Source organism: Arachis hypogaea, chromosome 1 (assembly GCF_003086295.3).
Source record: "Arachis hypogaea cultivar Tifrunner chromosome 1, arahy.Tifrunner.gnm2.J5K5, whole genome shotgun sequence".
NCBI classification, from domain to species: Eukaryota; Viridiplantae; Streptophyta; class Magnoliopsida; order Fabales; family Fabaceae; genus Arachis; species Arachis hypogaea.
In genome coordinates this window covers 9,029,998-9,052,841 of record NC_092036.1, presented here as the reverse complement: position 1 = coordinate 9,052,841, position 22,844 = coordinate 9,029,998, and the positions used below count along the sequence as shown (strand labels likewise).

The window sequence follows — 22,844 nt, the reverse complement described above, 5'->3', positions numbered from 1 at the left end:
GTCAATCGTTTAGGATTTTTTCTCTTCAATAAACTAAGCACATGGAAACCATGAGTTTAGGTGTCTACCATACATTTACAATAGAATACATATCTACAAATTTCTTTAAACCCAAACCCAACTTTCTTTTTTGGTTAGCCTAAGCTTAGAACCCCATTTTGGTGCTCTCTAAAATCTTCTTCCCACAAATATGATTCACTTTAGAATACATCTTGAAAAATGTCTATTGAACTAATTTTTATATTAAAATTATATTTATACCCTCACTCTTTAAAGATTTTGCATTTAGAATTTAGATTTTAGAGTTTAGAATTTAGGATATTCGACAGCAACAAATGGTGTTAGGACGAACTTATAAAAAAAGAAAGAGATGAGAAGGGAAATTGTAAATGAACTTAGAAAAAAAATTTTCACTAACACAATATTGTTTAAATTTTTACCTTACTATTAAACATTTTAATTTCCATTAAGAAAGGAAAAAAAATCTGTGTCCATAGTTAATAACTCAAAGCTGTTACTAATTTTGATCAAATCTTATCTAATTGGTTCTCATACTCTTCTCATTAGTCACTACAATCTCAGCAACCTCAGCACAAGAGTATTACACATATCATGTCATTAGCTCCAAACACCAGAATTCGAATTCTGGCACACCAAATTACAAATCAGGTATCCAAGAACTTGGCAATGAAGATCTGAATATTCGGCGAAGCAGCATTTTCTCCCTTTTTCCTAGCTTGTTTACACCATTGCGTTGGAAAACGCCTAACTTGAGCGCTTCTCTTCCTTCTTCTGTAGCTCTTTTGCGCACGGTCATCAGCAAAGCCGCTCCTTGAGGAATTTCACTGCTTCCAGCCTTTCCAGTTTCGGATGCCACCTTTTCTGCTTCCCCGGCGACACTTTCTTCAAGTTTACACTCGGCTCGGCTTCCATTGGTGCCTGCACTGTCATCATGATCACTACTTCCCCACCATTTATTTGAAGTAGTTGACAAGCCTTGTGATGGAAACCCATATTTGAATTCATCCATTATTGTCATTCCTTTATTCATGCTTGTGTCGAACGAACTCTGGATTCGGCCACCATCAGTGCTCTTGTTTCCTTGCGAATTGTGAATTGCTGTAACGCCTTGTGCTTTGGATCTCTCATCATTGGTTTGTTGCGAAACACTGCACTTAAACATCAGGTAAACATAAACCGGTTATGAAGAAAAATAATACAGGTTACAAATATGGCAATGATGTTTCCACCAAATACACACACTGCTAAGTTCTTAGATAGCATTTGGATCTTGTCGCTAGGTAGGAAACGACGGAGACAATGCGATAGTAGAGACACGTCCCATCCCCATGACACGTTTCTTACGTCCCTCTATTTTGAAATTGCACAAGTCATCTTAAAAATTTGTCCTGACGCAGGACAACTGGACAAGTATCCGCCTCTATCTCTATTTCCAAACAAGTTTTTGTCGCCAACGTTTCATTTCTTTCTTTCACCATATTCGCAATACTTCGAAGAAACAAAAGAAGAGAAATCCCAAAAACTATTTTGATATCAAATATCAAAGATTAAGCATACTTCTAAGGGACTAGGGTCAAGGTAACCTCTCCATATCCCGAGATTATTAGTGTTTGTTGACGAATTACAACTTACAAGATAGATAGGGTATTTGACATCCCACTTAGACTCTCCTAACACTCACAATTACTCGAACGATGGGACCCCTTTTCTTTACCCTATTTTATTCACAATAATCACCAACTAACTAACTAACTACGAAAATCCATCTTAGATTGGTCGAGTGGTGAACTCACTCATCTGCTTAAGCAATTGTTAGAGTTCGAATCCATTGGTTAGCAACAAACCTTAATTGGCTACGATAAGAATAAGATTAATACTTAATATAGTCAACTAAAGCAATAGGACTTCTACAAATAAGAACAATCATGGCTTCAACTAAACATTAGAAAACCTAAAATCAGATAAACTCTAGGTGATTTTAAAGATTACCTTTTGTTATTGCCACTTAGCAAGACCATTTTCAGCGACTCCAAATTATTAAATACAACACCTTAAAGATTCAAACCTGCGAAATAAAAACAATCTTACAGCATTATATGTTGCTAATGCTAATCACAATTCTGCTACAAATCCAAACTTGCTTCCTTCCCTCCTAGGAGCAAATAATCTAGCTAAATTCTTGAAGACAAAGATTAAAGAAAAAAACTCTCCTTTTTTATTTTATTTCAAGAAAGAACATGCTTCAATGAGGTAAACTATTCTGGGTTGTTCTTCCTATCAAGTTTGATGATTATTAATGCTGAGAAAAATAATACAAAAAAGAGCGAAGAAAAAAAAAAACACTCTTATTAATGGGAAGAAAAGTAATTAAAAATAAAAAGGTAAAAAATAAAACTTTTCAATGACCCAAAAGCATAAAACATGATTAAAATCGAATACACACAATCCCTAATCCCCAATCACGAATCCGCAGAAAAATAATAAAAAAAAAAGGAAAAAGGACACTTTTTTTTAACCAAATAGTGGGAAAAAAAGAAATTACCTGAGAGTGAGAGTGGTTGAATCGGAAGTAAAAAACTTTGTTGCCAGAAAACTGTGGTTTTGTTAGGATTTTGTTTCTTGTTTTGGGAATCAGATCACTTTCAGTTTCAATTTCAAGTTTCAAGCTTCAAGTTTTGTGTTCGACCTTCGAAGAGAGTACTGAGTGTGACATCGTCATGTGGATATTACCTATATGAAAGTACGATATTACCCTTTATCTTTAGGAATTGTTTCTAAATTGCTATTTATTATTTGACTTGTTAGTTTTGTTTTAGGTTAAATTTTTAAAAATTGAGGCATATGAAAGAATTAATGAATTATAGGGTAAATAATTAAAAATAAGAAATTAATACTAAAAATTTTATTTGTTATTTGTCTTTTATCTAAAAATATCTTTATTTTTTAAATTTTTTAAAATTATTTTTTAACTATGGAAAAGTTGAGAAAAAAAATAACAGGATAAGATAATAACAAAGCCATAAAAATTACTAAACGAAACATAATGATAACTCATTTGAAAACTTCTAACGAATTCACACTATATAATATATATAATCACCGTGTACTATTTGTTTTGATAGTTTTTAATACATTAAAAATTGACTAGAAGTTTTTAATGGCCCATTATTATATCTTTTAGTAGTCTTTGTGAAATAATATTACAAGAAAATGAAGTAACTTGTTATTGAAGAATATTGTAAATTAAAATTATAATATATTTTTTAGATTTATTATTTTTTGTAATATTATTTATTATACTTAATTGATATATAATATATAATAGAACATAACAAATAATATTACAAAAAAAATTTAAATAAAAAACAACTCTAATTTTTTGTTCTACTTATTTTTTAAATTTTATGTTAAAATTTACATTGATTAAAGAATTTTAATATTTATAACATTTCAATATCTAAAGAAAAAATATGTGAAAATTTTAAAGTACTTCAAGGTCAAAAGTAAAATAATAAATATTATAACTTTATTTATTTGTTATTTATTTTTTATCTAAAAGTATTTTCAAATTTTTAACATTTTTTTATTATTAAAAAAATCGTAAATTAAAATTATAATTAATTTTTTAGATTTGTAATTTCTTGTTTATTTATTACACTTCATTGATATATAAACATATAATAAAATATAACAATTAATATTATAAGAAAATTATAAATCTAAAAAATGAAACTACTTTAATTTTTTGTTCTACTTATTTTTTAATTTTATATTAAAATCTACATTGATTAAAGAATTTTAATATCCAAAAAAAATATGTGAGAAATTTTAAGTACACCAAAGTCAAAAGCAAAATTACAAATATTATAACTGTATTTATTATTTACCTCTCATTTAGAAGTATTTTCAATTTTTTAACATTTTTTCTATTATTAAAGAGAATTACAAATTAAAGTTATAATAATTTTTTAGGTTTGCAATTTGTTGTAATATTATTTGTTATACTTCATTGACATATAATATATAATAAAATAAAACAAATAATATTACAAGAAAATTACATATCTATAAACTGAAACAACTTTAATTTTTTGTTCTGCTTATTTTTTAATTTCATATTAAAATCTACATTGATTAAAAATTTTAATCTTTATAATATTTTAATATTTAAAGAAAAAAATATGTGAAAAATTTCAAGTACCTCAAAGTCAAAAACAAAATCACAAATATTATAATTTTATTTGTTGTTTGTCTTTCATCAACAAGTATCTTTAAATTTTCAACAATTTTTCTATTATTAAATAAAATAACAAATTATAATATATACATTTTCTAGGTTTGCAATTTCTTGTAATATTATTTGTTATACTTCATTGATATATGACATACAATAAAATAAAACAAATAATATTACAAAAAAATTGCTAATCTAAAAAATAAAACAACTTTAATTTTTTGTTCTACTTGTTTTTTAATTTCATGTTAAAATCTACATTGATTAAAGAATTTTAATATCTAAAGAAAAAAATATGTGAAAAATTTCAAGTATTTTAAACTCAAAAGCGAAATTATAAATATTATAACATTATTTGTTATTTGTCTTTCATCTAAAAGTATCTTCAAACTTTCAACTCTTTTTCTATTATTAAGAAGAGCCACAGATTAAAGTTATAATATATTTTCTAGGTTTGTAATTTCTTATAATATTATTTGTTATACTTTGTTGACATATAACATGTAATGAAATAAAATAAATAATACTACAAGAAAATTACAAATCTAAAAAATGTAACAACTTTAATTTTTTGTTCTACTTATTTTTTAATTTTATGTTAAAATCTACATTGATTAAAGAATTTTAATCTTTATAAAATTTTAATATCTATTTTTTTTTTTTTGAGAAATTTCAAGTACTTCAAAGTCAAAAGTTAAATAACAAATATTATAACTTTATTTATTATTTGCCTTTTATCTAGAAATATCTTCAAACTTTCGACACTTTTTCTATTATTAAAGAGAATCGTAAATTAAAGTTATAATACATTTTCTAGGTTTTCAATTTCTTATAATATTATTTATTATACTTCAATGACATATAATATATAATGAAATAAAACAAATAATACTACAAGAAAATTGCAAATCTAAAAAATGAAACAACTTTATTTTTTGTTCTATTTAATTTTTAATTTCATGTTAAAATCAACATTAATTAAAGAATTTTAATATTCATAATATTTAAATATCTAAAAAAATATGTGAGAAGTTTCAAGTTCTTTAAAGTCAAAAGCAAAATTGTAACACCCTAATTTTTAGCACGTCATGATCGTACCAAAAGTAAGGCGTTACGGACCTGATTTCCTTTATTATAAATTTACTACTGAGCCTTTACGTCGATATCGCGTTTCAGTTTTTAGAAAATTTCAGAAAAAGATTTTAGTAATTAAAAATCACATAACAAAAGATCTTCAAATAATAATAATCACATAATTACTAATAATAATAGATGTTATACGATTAAATTCAATACCTATCCCTCTGGATAAAATAAAAACCCTAAAGCAACAAGGACGAGGGAACTCTATAAAAACAACAGGAATCACAAGTAAATCTACGAATCGTCTGCAGCTTCTTACTGAATCTCCGAACCTGTGTCACTAAAAGGGTGAAAGTTTTGGGGCGAGAACAAACCACTCGTTCTCAGTAGGGAATGAAAATGCCGTAAAAGTAATGATATAAAGTGCAAATAATTAACTTTACTCAATAAAAATGTATTTTTATCAAACCCTTTGAAAATACTCTTGGTTCTACTTTAGATAATTAATTACTTCCTTTTAAAATCTCTTAACTCAAAACAAAACTTAAATATAAAAATTAGTCACATTTTCTGTCTCTCAGCCACATAGTTAATCCTCCGTCAAATGTCAACTCGTAATCACTTTAATATACTCACAAACAAGTAGTGCAAGCAAGAGATTCAATTCAATGTACAAGCAAGTCACAACAAGACAAACAATACAATCACAAAGTAATAAGACAAGCAAACGCAATCAAATGCAAATGTGCAAACAACATGATGCATGTCTATCCCTAAGGCAGGCCATGAGCTCATGTGTCGGTTGCCTACCCGCTCCCGACATTACCCGGGCACAAGTCTCAGATATGGCTTTCCAGATGCATCAGTATGCTTATAAGTCGTACGACTAGGCCGCATCAGTGTGACTTTCCAAATCAATAAGCGTACATCTGGAAAACAGTTCTCAGTGTGTGGGCGTCCCCACTTTACATTTGGCACTAAGGCTCAAACAATGTCACATCTGCTCTCCTGTGGCAGACACTTCATTAATTAATATATTCTTTAAAACCTTGTTCTCTGCTCTCCTGTGGCAGAGATTCATTTTCTTAATAAACCGAACTCAAATCTTTACTTAAAACAAAATCTCTCCTTAAAAGATTGGGTTTAACATTATATTTTCCTTAATAAATCAAACTTTAAAATAGAGTAAATCTTTTCTTAACTAAATATATTTTAAATAATTTAATTTTCCAAAACCAAATCTTTTGAAATAACTTTTCAAATAAAACCTCAGATTTTATAAAATTTCGGCGGTATTTTCTCTAAAATTCGGTCTAAACCACCCTATTCCTTAACAATTCACCAGCCTTTTTCTCAACAATTCTCAAATCAGCGAAATGCTTAATAATCAGAAAACAGTCACATTCACAGCAATAATCCATACTCAATAACATTACTATTATTAATATATATATATATAGATATATTTGTAATTATTCAATTAATTTTGTAGGCATTCTAAATTAAAAACGTTTATCTTTAAAAAATAAATTCCCTACTTCCGTATGAAATCAAAATCCACAAAAGTTCTGGAGAAACTTTTGATCGAGTTGCTGAAAAGAAAAGCGTCAAAAATCATCTGTGTCTCCTAGAACTCCAGTTGGCCGAACTCAAGAGAAAGAGGAGCTACGTCACCGTCAGCCTCTATCGAACAAAAGTGACGCCAACGTATAGAGGAGAAAGATAAAAACACTTTTACCAGATTAGATTTTTTATTGGAATTATGGATCGCAAGAAATTGAACTCGAAAGATTTTTGGTGCCATGGTTTCTCGTTCTTCTCGCTCACGACATTCTCCCTCTTTTTTTTTATCTTTAGTTCATGTTGATGAATGAAAGGAAATGAGGGTGATTAAAGGCTAAGGGTGTTGAATGAGAAATTTTGTGGTATTAAATATCATTAGGTGTCAAGCTTATATACATATTTATTCATGCACCTAAGCCACGTCTCCATTTTCTTTCTTTTATTTTCTTCATTTTCGGTGGGAAAGGAATGAATGATTAAAGGAAATTGGTAATAAGTTATAATGTGGTGTTTAATGTTATTAGGTGTCATGGCTAATAAATAAAATGAAACATGTGTCATAGTTATATATGCATATATGCTAATAAGTCATATTTCTATTTCTTTCTTTTATTCCCTTAATATGTCCGTTGGTGATGATGATTCATATGATGAAAAATGATGATTATAATTAGGTGACATAGGTTATATGTATATATATACACATAATAGGTTCATATCTAATAATAATAATAATAATAATAATAATAATAATAATAATAATAATAATAATAATAATAATAATAATAATAATAATAACTTAAAATATAATAAAATTTAATTTTAAAAACTCGAGTGTTATAAAAATCACAAATATTATAATTTTATTTGTTATTTGCCTTTCACCTAAAAGTATCCTCAAATTTTCAACAATTTTTTTATTATTAAATAGAATCGCAAATTAAATTTATAATACGTTTTCTATGTTTGCAATTTCTTGAAATATTATCTGTTATACTTCATAGACATATAACATATAATGAAATAAAATAAATAATATTATAAGAAAATTACAAATCTAAAAAATGAAACAACTTTAATTTTTTGATCTACTGATTTTATAATTTTATGTTAAAATTTACATTGATTAAAGAATTTTAATCTTTATAACATTTTAATAACTAAAGAAAAAAAATATGTGAGAAATTTTAAGTATTTCAAAGTCAAAAGCAAAATCAAAAATATTATAACTTTATTTGTTATTTGTCTTTCATCTAGGAGTATCTTCAAACTTTTAACATTTTTTTATTATTAAAGAGAATCGCAAATTAAAGTTATAATACATTTTCTAGATTTGCAATTTTTCGTAATATTATTTGTTATACTTCATTGGCATATAACATATAATGAAATAAAAGAAATAATACTGCAAAAAAATTACAAATATAAAAAATGAATCAACTTTAATTTTTTATTCTACTTATTTTTTTATTTCATGTTAAAATTTACATTGATTAAAGAATTTTAATTTTTATAAAAATTTTAATATTTAAAAAATGTGAAAAATTTCAAGTACTTCGAAATCAAAAATAAAATCACAAATATTATAACTTTATTTGTTATTTGCCTTTCATCTAAAAGTATCTTCAAACTTTCAACATTTTTTCTATTATTAAAAAAATCGCAAATTTAAAGTTATAATACATTTCTAGGTTTACAATTTCTTGCAATATTATTTTTTATACTTCATTGGTGTAACAGCTCAGACCACCCGCTAGCACGATATTGTCCGCTTTGGCACACAAGACCTCACGGTTTTACTTTTGACGATAGGAATGATAGTCGAAACCCCCCACACTCACTCGTCAAAACGCATCATGCTAGGGAGAGATATCCACATCCTTATAAGGCATGCTTCATTCTCCTCCCCAACCAATGTGGGACCTTACAATCCACCCCCCTAAGGGAGTCCAGCGCCCTCGCTGGCACATCGATCCAGACTCCGACTCTGATACCATTCGTAAGAGCCCAGACACCCACTAGCACGATATTGTCCGTTTTGACACACAAGACCTCACGATTTTATCTTTGACGATAGGAATGATAGTCGAAACCCCCACACTCACTCGTCAAAATGCGTCATGCTAGGGAGAGGTATCCACACCCTTATAAGGCATGCTTCGTTCTCCTCCCCAACCAATGTGGGACCTTACAATCCGTAACAGCCCAAACCACCCCCTAGCACGATATTGTCCGCTTTGGCACACAAGGCCTCACGGTTTTGCCTTTGATGATAGGGATGCTAGCCGAAACCCTCCCACACTCACTCGTCAAAACGCATCATGTTAGGGAGAGGTATCCACACCCTTATAAAGTATGTTTCGTTCCCCTCCCCAACCGATGTGGGACCTTACAATCTACCCCCAAGGGAGCCCAGCGCCCTCGCTGGCACATCGATCTAGGTTCTGGCTCTGATACCATCCGTAACAACCCAAACCACCCCGCTAGCATGATATTGTCCGCTTTGACATACAAGACCTCACGGTTTTGCCTTTGATGATAGGGATGCAGCCGAAGCCCCCCCACACTCACTCATCAAAACGCGTCATGCTAGGGAGAGGTATCCACACCCTTATAAGGCATGTTTCGTTCCCCTCCCCAACCGAAATGGGACCTTACAATTGGCATATAACATATAATGAAATAAAAAAATAATACTGCAAAAAAAATTGCAAATATAAAAAATGAATCAACTTTAATTTTTTGTTCTACTTATTTTTTTATTTCATGTTAAAATCTACATTGATTAAAGAATTTTAATTTTTATAAAATTTTAATATATATAAAAAAATATGTGAGAAATTTCAAGTACTTCAAAGTCAAAAACAAAACCACAAATATTATAACTTTATTTGTTATTTACCTTTCATCTAGAAGTATCTTCAAACTTTCAACATTTTTTCTACTTTTAAAGAGAATCGCAAATTAAAATTATAATACATTTTCTAGGTTTGTAATTTCTTGCAATATTATTTGTTATACTTCATTGGCATATAACATTTAATAAAATAAAAGAAATAATATTGCAAGAAAATTACAAATATAAAAAATGAAACAACTTTAATTTTTTGTCCTACTTGTTTTTTTATTTCATGTTAAAATCTACATTGATAAAGAATTTTAATTTTTATAAAATTTTAATATTAAAAAAATATGTGAAAAATTTCAAGTACTTCAAAGTCAAAAACAAAATTACAAAAATTATAACTTTATTTGTTATTTACTTTTCATTTAGAAGTATCTTCAAACTTTTAATATTTTTTTATTATTAAAGAGAATATCAAATTAAAGTTATAATACATTTTCTAAGTTTACAATTTCTTGCAAAATTATTTGTTATACTTCATTGGAATATAACATATAATGAAATAAAAGAAATAATACTGCAAGAAAATTACAAATATAAAAAATGAAACAACTTTAATTTTTTATTCTACTTATTTTTTTATTTCATGTTAAAATTTACATTGATTAAAAAATTTTAAATTTTATAAAATTTTAATATTTAAAAAAATATGTGAAAATTTTCAAATAATTCGAAATCGAAAACAAAATCACAAATATTATAACTTTATTTGTTATTTGCCTTTCATTTAAAAGTATCTTCAAACTTTTAACATTTTTTCTATTATTAAAGAAAATCGCAAATTAAAGTTATAATACATTTTCTTGCAATATTATTTGTTATACTTCATTGGTGTAACACTCGAGACCACCCGCTAGCACGATATTGTCCGCTTTTGCATACAAGACCTCACGGTATCACATTTGACGATAGGAATGATAGTCGAAACCCCCCAAACCCACCCGTCAAAACGCGTCATGCCAGGGAGAGGTATCCACATCCTTATAAGGCATGCTTCGTTCTCCTCTCCAACCAATGTGGAACCTTACAATCCACCCCCTAAGGGAGTCCAGCACCCTCGCTGGCACATCGATCCGAGCTCCGGCTCTGATACTATCCGTAACAGCCCAGACCACCCACTAGCATGATATTGTCCGTTTTGGCACACAAGACCTCACGGTTTTACATTTGACGATAGGGATGATAGTCGAAACCCCACACTCACTCGTCAAAACGCGTCATACTAGGAAGAGGTATCCACACCCTTATAAGGCATGCTTCATTCTCCTCCCCCAACCAATGTGGGACCTTACAATCCGTAACAGCCCAGACCACCCGCTAGCACGATATTGTACGCTTTGGCACACAAGGCCTCATGGTTTTGTCTTTGACGATAGGGATGCTAGTCGAAACCTCCCCACACTCACTCGTCAAAACGCGTAATGCTAGGGAGAGGTATCCACACCCTTAGAAGGCATGTTTCGTTTCCCTCCCCAACCGATGTGGAACCTTACAATAATCCACCCCCAAGGGAGCCCAGCGCCCTCGCTGGCACATCAATCCAGGTTTTGACTCTGATACCATCCGTAATAGCCCAGACCACTCCGCTAGCACGATATTGTCCGCTTTGGCAAACAAGGCCTCACGGTTTTGCCTTTGACGATATGAATGCTAGCCGAAACCCCCCCACACTCACTCGTCAAAATGCATCATATTAGGGAGAGGTATTCACACCCTTATAAGGCATGTTTCGTTCCCCTCCCCAATCGAAATGGGACCTTACAATTGGCATATAACATATAATGAAATAAAAAAATAATACTGCAAGAAAATTGCAAATATAAAAAATGAAACAACTTTAATTTTTTGTTCTAATTATTTTTTATTTCATGTTAAAATCTACATTGATTAAAGAATTTTAATTTTTATAAAATTTTAATATTTAAAAAAAAACATGTGAGAAATTTCAAGTACTTCAAAGTCAAAAATAAAATCACAAATATTATAACTTTATTTGTTATTTGCCTTTCATCTAAAAGTATCTTCAAACTTTCTATATTTTTTCTATTATTAAAGAGAATCACAAATTAAAATTATAATACATTTTCTAAGTTTGCAATTTCTTGTAATATTATTTGTTATACTTCATTGGAATATAACATATAATGAAATAAAAGAAATAATACTGCAAAAAAATTACGAATATAAAAAATAAAACAACTTTAATTTTTTATTCTAATTATTTTTTATTTCATGTTAAAATTTACATTGATTAAAGAATTTTAATTTTTAAAAAATTTTAATATTTAAAAAAATATGTGAAATATTTTAAGTACTTCAAAGTCAAAAACAAAATAAAAAATATTATAACTTTATTTGTTATTTGCCTTTCATCTAGAAGTATCTTCAAACTTTCAACATTTTTTTATTATCAAAGAGAATCACAAATTAAAATTATAATACATTTTCAAGGTTTGCAATTTCTTGCAATATTATTTGTTATACTTCATTGACATATAACATTTAATGAAATAAAAGAAATAATACTGCAAGAAAATTGTAAATATAAAAAATGAAACAACTTAAATTTTTTGTTCTACTTGTTTTTTTATTTCATGTTAAAAACTATATTGATTAAAGAATTTAAATTTTTATAAAATTTTAATATTAAAAAAATGTGAAAAATTTCAAGTACTTCAAAGTCAAAAACAAAATCTCAAAAATTATAACTTTATTTGTTATTTGCCTTTTATCTAGAAGTATCTTGAAACTTTCAATATTTTTTTTATAATTAAAGAGAATTTCAAATTAAAGTTATAATTTATTTTCTAGGTTTGCAATTTCTTGCAATATTATTTGTTATACTTCATTGGCATATAACATTTAATGAAATAAAAGAAATAATATTACAAGAAAATTGCAAATATAAAAAATGAAACAACTTTAATTTTTTGTTTTACTTGTTTTTTTATTTCATGTTAAAATCTACATTGATTAAAAAATTTTAATTTTTATAAAATTTTAATATTTAAAAAAAATATGTGAGAAATTTCAAGTACTTCAAAGTCAAAAACAAAATTACAAATATTATAACTTTATTTGTTATTTCTTTTTCATCTAGAAGTATCTTCAAACTTTCAACATTTTTTCTATTATTAAAGAGAATCACAAATTAAAATTATAATACATTTTCTAAGTTTGCAATTTTTTACAATATTATTTGTTATACTTCATTGGCTTATAACATATAATGAAATAAATAAAATAATATTGCAAGAAAATTATAAATATAAAAAATAAAACAATTTTAATTTTTTGTTCTACTTGTTTTTTTATTTCATGTTAAAAATTACATTGATTAAAGAATTTTAATTTTTATAAAATTTTAATATTTAAAAAAAATATGTGAAAAGTTTCAAGTACTTCAAAGTCAAAAACAAAATCACAAAAATTATAACTTTATTTGTTATTTGTCTTTTATCTAGAAGTATCTTCAAACTTTTAATATTTTTTTTATTATTAAAGAGAATTGCAAATTAAAGTTATAATTCATTTTCTAGGTTTGCAACTTCATGCAATATTATTTGTTATACATCATTGACATATAACATTTAATGAAATAAAAGAAATAATATTGCAAGAAAATTACAAATATAAAAAATGAAACAACTTTAATTTTTTGTCCTACTTGTTTTTTATTTCATGTTAAAATCTATATTGATTAAAGAATATTAATTTTTATAAAATTTTAATATTAAAAAAAATATGTGAAAAATTTCAAGTAATTCAAAGTCAAAAACAAAGTCACAAAAATTATAACTTTATTTGTTATTTGCCTTTTATCTAGAAGTACCTTCAAACTTTCAATATTTTTTTTATTATTAAAGAGACTTATAAATTAAAGTTATAATTCATTTTCTAGGTTTGCAATTTCTTGCAATATTATTTGTTATACTTCATTGGCATATAACATTTAATGAAATAAAAGAAATAATATTGCAAGAAAATTCCAAATATAAAAAATGAAACAACTTTAATATTTTGTTCTACTTGTTTTTTTATTTCATGTTAAAATCTACATTGATTAAAGAATTTTAATTTTTAGAAAATTTTAATATTTAAAAGAAATTTGAGAAATTTCAAGTACTTCAAAGTCAAAAACAAAATCACAAAAATTATAACTTTACTTGTTATTTGCCTTTTATCTAGAAGTATCTTCAAACTTTTAATATTTTTTTATTATTAAAGAGAATTACAAATTAAAGTTATAATTCATTTTCTAGGTTTGCAATTTCTTGCAATATTATTTGTTATACTTCATTGGCATATAACATTTAATGAAATAAAAGAAATAATATTGCAAGAAAATTGCAAATATAAAAAATGAAACAACTTTAATTTTTTGTTTTACTTGTTTTTTTATTTCATGTTAAAATCTACATTGATTAAAAAATTTTAATCTTTATAAAATTTTAATATTTAAAAAAAATATGTGAGAAATTTCAAGTACTTCAAAGTCAAAAATAAAATCACAAATATTATAACTTTATTTGTTATTTGTTTTTCATCTAGAAGTATCTTCAAACTTTCAATATTTTTTCTATTATTAAAGAGAATCACAAATTAAAATTATAATACATTTTCTAAGTTTGCAATTTTTTACAATATTATTTGTTATACTTCACTGGCATATAACATATAATGAAATAAATGAAATAATATTGCAAGAAAATTACAAATATAAAAAATAAAACAATTTTAATTTTTTGTTCTACTTGTTTTTTTATTTCATGTTAAAAACTACATTGATTAAAGAATTTTAATTTTTATAAAATTTTAATTTTTAAAAAAAATATGTGAAAAGTTTCAAGTACTTCAAAGTCAAAAACAAAATCACAAAAATTATAACTTTATTTGTTATTTGTCTTTTATCTAGAAGTATCTTCAAACTTTCAATATTTTTTTATTATTAAAGAGAATTGCAAATTAAAGTTAAAATTCATTTTCTAGGTTTGCAATTTCTTGCAATATTATTTGTTATACATCATTGGCATATAATATTTAATGAAATAAAAGAAATAATATTGCAAGAAAATTGCAAATATAAAAAATGAAACATCTTTAATTTTTTGTCCTACTTTTTTTAAATTTTATGTTAAAATCTACATTGATTAAAGAATTTTAATTTTTAGAAAATTTTAATATTTAAAAAAATATGAGAAATTTCAAGTACTTCAAAGTCAAAAACAAAATCACAAAAATTATAACTTTATTTGTTATTTGTCTTTTATCTAGAAGTATCTTCAAACTTTCAATATTTTTTTTATTATTAAAGAGAATTACAAATTAAAGTTATAATTCATTTTCTAGGTTTGCAATTTCTTGCAATATTATTTGTTATACTTCATTGGCATATAACATTTAATGAAATAAAAGAAATAATATTGCAAGAAAATTGCAAATATAAAAAATGAAACAACTTTAATTTTTTGTCGTACTTGTTTTTTTATTTCATGTTAAAATCTACATTGATTAAAGAATTTTAATTTTTATAAAATTTTAATATTAAAAAAAATATGTGAAAAATGTCAAGTACTTCAAACTCAAAAACAAAATCACAAAAATTATAACTTTATTTGTTATTTGTCTTTTATCTAGAAGTATCTTCAAACTTTCAATATTTTTTTTATTATTAAAGAGAATTGCGAATTAAAGTTTTAATTCATTTTCTAGGTTTGCAATTTCTTGCAATATTATTTGTTATACTTCATTGGCATATAACATTTAATGAAATAAAAGAAATAATATTGCAAGAAAATTGCAAATATAAAAAATGAAACAATTTTAATTTTTTGTTCTACTTGTTTTTTATTTCATGTAAAAATCTACATTGATTAAAAAATTTTAATTTTTATAAAATTTAAATATTTAAAAAAAATATGTGAAAAGTTTCAAGTACTTCAAAGTCAAAAACAATATCACAAAAATTATAACTTTATTTGTTATTTGCCTTTTATCTTGAAGTATCTTCAAACTTTTAATATTTTTTTTATTATTAAAGAGAATTGTAAGTTAAAGTTATAATTCATTTTCTAGGTTTGTAATTTCTTACAATATTATTTGTTATACTTCATTGGCATATAACATTTAATGAAATAAAAAAATAATATTGCAAAAAAATTGCAAATATAAAAAATGAAACAACTTTAATTTTTTGTTCTACTTGTTTTTTTATTTCATGTTAAAATCTACATTGAATAAAGAGTTGTAATTTTTATAAAATTTTAATATTTAAAAAAATATGTGAGAAATTTCAAGTACTTCAAAGTCAAAAACAAAATGACAAATATTATAACTTTATTTGTTATTTGCTTTTCATCTAGAAGTATCTTCAAACTTTTAACATTTTTTCTATTATTAAAGAGAATCACATATTAAAATTATAATACATTTTCTAAGTTTGCAATTTCTTGCAATATTATTTGTTGTACTTCATTGGCATATAACATATAATGAAATAAATAAAATTATATTGCAAGAAAATTACAAATATAAAAAGTAAAACAATTTTAATTTTTTGTTCTACTTGTTTTTTTATTTCATGTTAAAAACTACATTGATTAAAGAATTTTAATTTTTGTATAAAATTTTAATATTTAAAAAAATATGTGAAAAATTTCAAGTACTTTAAAGTCAAAAATAAAATCACAAAAATTATAACTTTATTTGTTATTTGCCTTTCATCTAGAAGTATATTCAAACTTTCAATATTTTTTTATTATTAAAGAGAATCGCAAATTAAAGTTATAATACATTTTCTAGGTTTGCAATTTCTTGTAATATTATTTGTTATACTTCATTGGCATATAACATATAATGAAATAAAAGAAATAATACTGCAAGAAAATTGCAAATATAAAAAATAAAACAACTTTAATTTTTTGTTCTACTTGTTTTTTTATTTCATGTTAAAATTTACATTGAATAAAGAGTTGTAATTTTTATAAAATTTTTATATTTAAAAAAAATATGTGAGAAATTTCAAGTACTTCAAAGTCAAAAACAAAATCACAAATATTATAACTTTATTTGTTATTTGCCTTTCATCTAGAAGTATCTTCAAACTATCAATATTTTTTTATTAATAAAGAGAATCGCAAATTAAAGTTATCATACATTTTCTAGGTTTGCAATTTCTTGCAATATTATTTATTATACTTCATTGACATATAACATATAATGAAATAAAAGAAATAATATTGCGAGAAAATTGCAAATATAAAAAATGAAACAACTTTAATTTTTTGTCCTACTTTTTTTTTTTATTTTATGTTAAAATCTACATTGATTAAAGAATTTTAATTTTTAGAAAATTTTAATATTTAAAAAAATATGAGAAATTTCAAGTACTTCAAAGTCAAAAACAAAATCACAAAAATTATAATTTTATTTGTTATTTGCCTTTTATCTAGAAGTATCTTCAAACTTTCAATATTTTTTTTTATTATTAAAGAGAATTGCAAATTAAAGTTATAATTCATTTTCTAGGTTTGCAATTTCTTGCAATATTATTTGTTATACTTCATTGGCATATAACATTTAATGAAATAAAAGAAATAATATTGCAAGAAAATTGCAAATATAAAAAATGAAACAACTTTAATTTTTTGTCCTGCTTATTTTTTTTATTTCATGTTAAAATCTACATTGATTAAAGAATTTTAGTTTTTATAAAATTTTAATATTAAAAAAATATGTGAAAATTTTCAAGTACTTCAAAGTCAAAAACAAAATCACAAAAATTATAACTTTATTTGTTATTTGCCTTTTATCTAGAAGTATCTTCAAACTTTCAATATTTTTTTTATTATTAAAGAGAATTGCAAATTAAAGTTATAATTCATTTTTTAGGTTTGCAATTTCTTGCAATATTATTTGTTATACTTCATTGGCATATAACATTCAATGAAATAAAAGAAATAATATTGCAAGAAAATTGCAAATATAAAAAATAAAACAACTTTAGTTTTTTGTTCTACTTGTTTTTTATTTCATGTTAAAATCTACATTGATTAAAAAATTTTAATTTTTATTAAATTTTAATATTTAAAAAAAATATGTGAGAAATTTCAAGTACTTCAAAGTCAAAAATAAAATCACAAATATTATAACTTTATTTGTTATTTGTATTTTATCTAAAAGTATTTTTAAACTTTTAATATTTTTTCTATTATTAAAGTGAATGACAAATTAAAGTTATACATTTTCTAGGTTTTTAATTTCTTATTATTTATTATATTTCATTGATATATAACATATAATGAAATAAAACAAATAATATTACAAAAAATTGTAAATCTAAAACATGAAACAACTGTAATTTTTTTGTAAAAAATTATTATTTTAATTTCATGTTAAAATCTACATTGATTAAGAAATTTTAATTTTTATAACATTTTAATATTTAAAGAAAAAAATTATATGAAAATTTTAGTGCTTCAAAAGTCAAAAACAAAATGATAAATATTATACTTTTACTTGTTATTTATTTTTTAATCTAAAGGTATCTTCAACTTATCAACAATTTTTCTATCATTTTTTTAATTATGAGAAAGTTAAGAAGAAAATAAGATAACAATAATAAGATAATGAAAACTACCACCGAATCACAATGATTAACTAATTAAAGACTTCTAACCAATTCAAACTATATAATTACTATTATTTTGTTAATAGTAATTATTATATTAAAAATTGACTAGAAGTCTGAGTCATTATTATATCTTTTAGTAGTCTTCATGAAAATAATATTACAAGTTAAAACAAAGTAACTTGTTATTAAAGAGTATCGCAAATTAAAGTTATATATTTTTTAGGTTTGTAATTTTTTGTAATATTATTTATTATATTTTATTGATATATAACATATAATAAAATAAAATAAATAATATTATAAAAAATTATAAATCTTGAAAATCAAACAATTTTAATTTTTGTTGTAGTTATTGTTTTAGTTTCATATTAAAATTACATTGATTAAAGAATCTTAATCTTTATAATGTTTTAATATTTAATAAAAAAAATTATGTGAAAAATTTAAAATACTTCAAAAATAAAAACAAAATAACAAATATTATAACTTTATTTGTTATTTATCTTTTATCTAAAAATATTTCAATTTTTTAACACTTTTTCTATTATTATTTTTAACTTTGAGAAATTTGAAGGAAAAAAAAAAGAGAATAAGATAATAATAAAGTCATGAAAATTACTAACCTAATCGCAATAATAAAGTCCATATCAATCTCAACTCAACTACCTAATATATGTATCTATTCACTACTATTAAAGAATCTTAATCTCTTTAATATTGCAATGGGTAAAGAAAAGAAATTATGAACGAAAATTAAAATATTTTAAAGCCAAAAGTAAAATAAGAAATGTTAAAGAAGGAGAAAACTAAGAAAAGAGAAAGTTGATGCGTGCATACCTTTGTGGCTTGAGAATTGAGATAGATGAGAAGGGTGTAAAACTCAAATCTTGGATTTTTACTTAAAAATGATTTCAACAAGTGGAAAAAGTTAATAACAATAATAATAATGAATCCACATGATGCCAACTTCAAACAACGATAAAAAAATAAATAAATATTTTTTCTTGAAAACATTAATTAGATAACAAAATTTGAAATATTGCAAAACTTTCACTTTGACCGAGGGAAAGAATTAAACATTTTCTTTATATTTTTTTTATTTGGTAAATAAGATTAGACAGAAAACAGAAAGTAAAAAAAAAAAAAAGAAATATTAAAGAAGAAGAAAACCAAAAAACGAATTCAAGAAGTGAAAAAAGTTAAATAAGATAAAGGAAGAATCAAACATTTTCTTTATTTATTTGGTAAATGAGATGAGACAAAGAAAACAAAAAGCATAATTGAGATAGAAGTTAGAACATGTGAACCATTATTTTTTGGATGAACGAATAAGAGAGTAAAATAAAGGAAGACTTGGGATTACTAAAAAAAACTATGAGAGAAACTTAAAGTATTTTAAAGCCAGAAACAAAATCAAGAAAAGAGAAAATCAAGAAAAGTACCATAACACTTTTGAGAGAGATGAGAAGGATTAAACAGATGATAAGTGCAATAAATAAATAAATAAATAAATCATACGTCAAAGTATTACAAAATAAAACGAGTAAAGGAGAAAAGAAAGCATAAAATTCAGGAAATAATATGAATTACCTTCACCTTTCATGTCTGAATCTTTGTTACCCTCTCTGCACTCTTCCGATCATAAGGTGAACATGAAGGACTTTAACTCAAATCTTGGATGAGAAGGGTTGAGTAGCGGTGTAAAACTCAAATCTTCGACTTTTACTTCAAAATAAATAAGTAAATAATGAATTCAAGAACTGGAAAAACTTAATAACAATAATAATAATGAATCCTTATTTTTTCTTGAAAACATTAATTAGATAACAAAATTTGAACCCTTTATTTATTAATTAGATAACAAAATTAAATAGGCTCATTTTTAATTGTTCTTTATTAATTGTTCCACACCCTGATAATTCATTAAATTTAAACCCTTCATTTATTATATTTTATTTAAATAATTTAAATTTAAAAAGATAACTTGTTAATTAGGTTAATAAGTTTTTTATAAATTTTAAATATTTTTGTAACTTTTAGATATTGGGTTAAAGTCTAAAACAAAAAAATATTATACAAATATTAAAAAAAACATGTGTTTACTCTTTACCAAAAAAAAAGTAACTAGACTTTAAAATTAAAATAAATAATACATAAAAAATAAATTAAAAATTCATTCACCAAATCCAAAAAAAGATATATTAAAATCTTAAAAAATAATATTAAATATATATTATGTATATATATTAAAATTTAAATAAATTTTATTTTGTGTAAAATAAAATTATAATATTAAATATTATAACACCCTCACTACCAGAAAATCACTCTTCCGGCTGCACCACTCTGATAACAAGAAATATTACGACTACTTTATATACTTAATATTAAAATAGGAGCCTGTGAATCAATACCGTATCGCTGATTTCTCTGAAAACCGAAAATAAATACTTTATCTTAAAAAAAAAACAAGCAAGCATAGATTCATATACAAGACATCTTACATAATATCTTATAATATAATACATATATAAAACATACAACTCCTATCCCTCTTAAAAAATTGTAATAACAAAGACGAGGGAAGAAAATAATCTAATCAATACAACAACATATAAACCAAACGCAGTATAACTCTCCTTAATGTCTCTTTATCTGGTTCCTGAAAAGGTAAAGCTGTAGGGGGTGAGAACCTAACCACATTGTCTCACCACGGAGTTTCAAAGTTGTCATAAGAAGATATTTAATAAGAAAATTGTTTTCAAACTCAGTGATTATCATTGTCTTATGAATCTTTTAAAAACCAATAGGTAATCATTCAAAACCTTTTAAAAGAAACAATGTTTAATCTTTCAAAAATCTGAAACCCTTCCTTTCTTATAAGAAAATCTCAATCAAAAACCAATCACGCAATCAAACAACACAACCATTAATTCAGTAGCAAAGTTCATTCTCAAATGTAGCACGCCAGGACAAACACAGGCAAGACAGACAAGGAAAGCATAAGTAGGTAGCAGTTACAGCAAATAATTCAAGTAGCAGTTAAGAACAGTTTAGCAGTTAGGTAAACCAAAATAAGTTCCAACCCAAGCAAAGCATACAGATGCATATGATGCATGCCTATCCTATGACTGATGAGGCTCATCTGTCAGTTATCGAGCCAACCCGACAAGTCTGAATTGTCCTTAGATTGTCCCTCGACGTGCATCCCCAGGAGTCTATGCATAACTTTTTCTCAAATAATCAATATTGCTCAATGGGGGTAACATTCCCAGAAATTTATATAGTGCCCAGTCACACTTACGTCGTAGGGTCAACAGAATATCGAGTTTTCAACCTGGTACATGTGGTGGCAAGCGATGGTACTTTATCCAGGGAACCTCGTACGTATCTCAGATAATTCAAATTCATAAGCCAAATGAATAATTCAGAGATCATATTTCAACATTCTCAATCCATATCTCAACATTCTCATCATTCTCAACATCATCATCGTTCATCAATCCAAATCTCATTTCCAAATTCATTCAAAAGCCATATTTCAAAAAAAAATCCTCATCATCCTTCTTTCCATTCTGTTCATTAACAATCCTAATTCAAAACATAATTCTTCCTTTGATAAATGAGGTAATTTTAAATCATATAATACTTAAAACCTTTTAAAATAACTACTTCCAATGAAACTTCTAATTTTATAAAATTTCGGCAGCATCTCCTCTAAAACTCGAATTCTGCCACCCTTTTCGGGTCCCATCCAAACATTTCTCAAACCTTTTTTCTCAACCATTTCCAAATCTCATTCATTTTCCAAAGCAAATTAGTGCTAATAATAAATCTCTTTTTAAAATCAAACTAGCTCAAATACTAAATTATTTATAAAGTCAGACTAACTCAAAATTAAACTGTTTCCAAAATTAATTCAGTTTCATATTTCCAAATAATAATAATAATAATAATAATAATAATAATAATAATAATAATAATAATAATAATAATAATAATCTCATTTGTTATTTATCCAAAACCTCTCAAATATAAAAATTATTAGGCTGCATCTGGACGATAAACTAATACTGAAAAAGAGACTGAAAAATAAAACTTGAAAGACGCACTATAAAAATTACATAATTTTTTGTATTGTATTAAGTGTAAAATGTATCAGATTGGGTTATGTATCAATATCTTTTTTATTTAAGATAAATATAAAAACTGCAACAAACAAAAATAGTTAAATATAATTTTTTTTCTATAGAGATATTTTAATATTTTAAAATTATAATATAAAATTTTAAACATAATTAAACAACTTTAATTTTAAAGGAGTATTTTATTATTTTCAAGATTAATCCTAAAAGAATATTTTAATATCTTAAAAATTAAATATAAGAGTATTTTAATATTTTAAA

At 24.7% G+C, this 22,844-nt stretch overlaps 1 protein-coding gene across 1 annotated transcript; it reads right to left on the bottom strand.

The window, feature by feature from the left end:
- Window positions 1-424: 424 nt before the first annotated feature.
- Window positions 425-2,749, bottom strand: LOC112794941 (uncharacterized). The gene is made up of 3 exons (XM_025836905.3): window positions 2,564-2,749; window positions 2,011-2,086; window positions 425-1,169 (listed from the first exon to the last, which is right to left on the bottom strand). Exons 2-3 carry the CDS (start codon window positions 2,037-2,039, stop codon window positions 659-661), a joined length of 540 nt encoding a protein of 179 aa, XP_025692690.1. The 5' UTR covers window positions 2,040-2,086; window positions 2,564-2,749; the 3' UTR covers window positions 425-658.
- Window positions 2,750-22,844: the final 20,095 nt, after the last annotated feature.

Bases quoted from the DNA above. Each gene is read 5' to 3' on its own strand.
- LOC112794941 (XM_025836905.3), bottom strand. From the start codon at position 2,039: ATGGTCTTGCTAAGTGGCAATAACAAAAG. The intron at 1,170-2,010 runs GTAATCTTTAAA...GTTTAAGTGCAG, and splicing joins CTAAGTGGCAATAACAAAAG to TGTTTCGCAACAAACCAATG.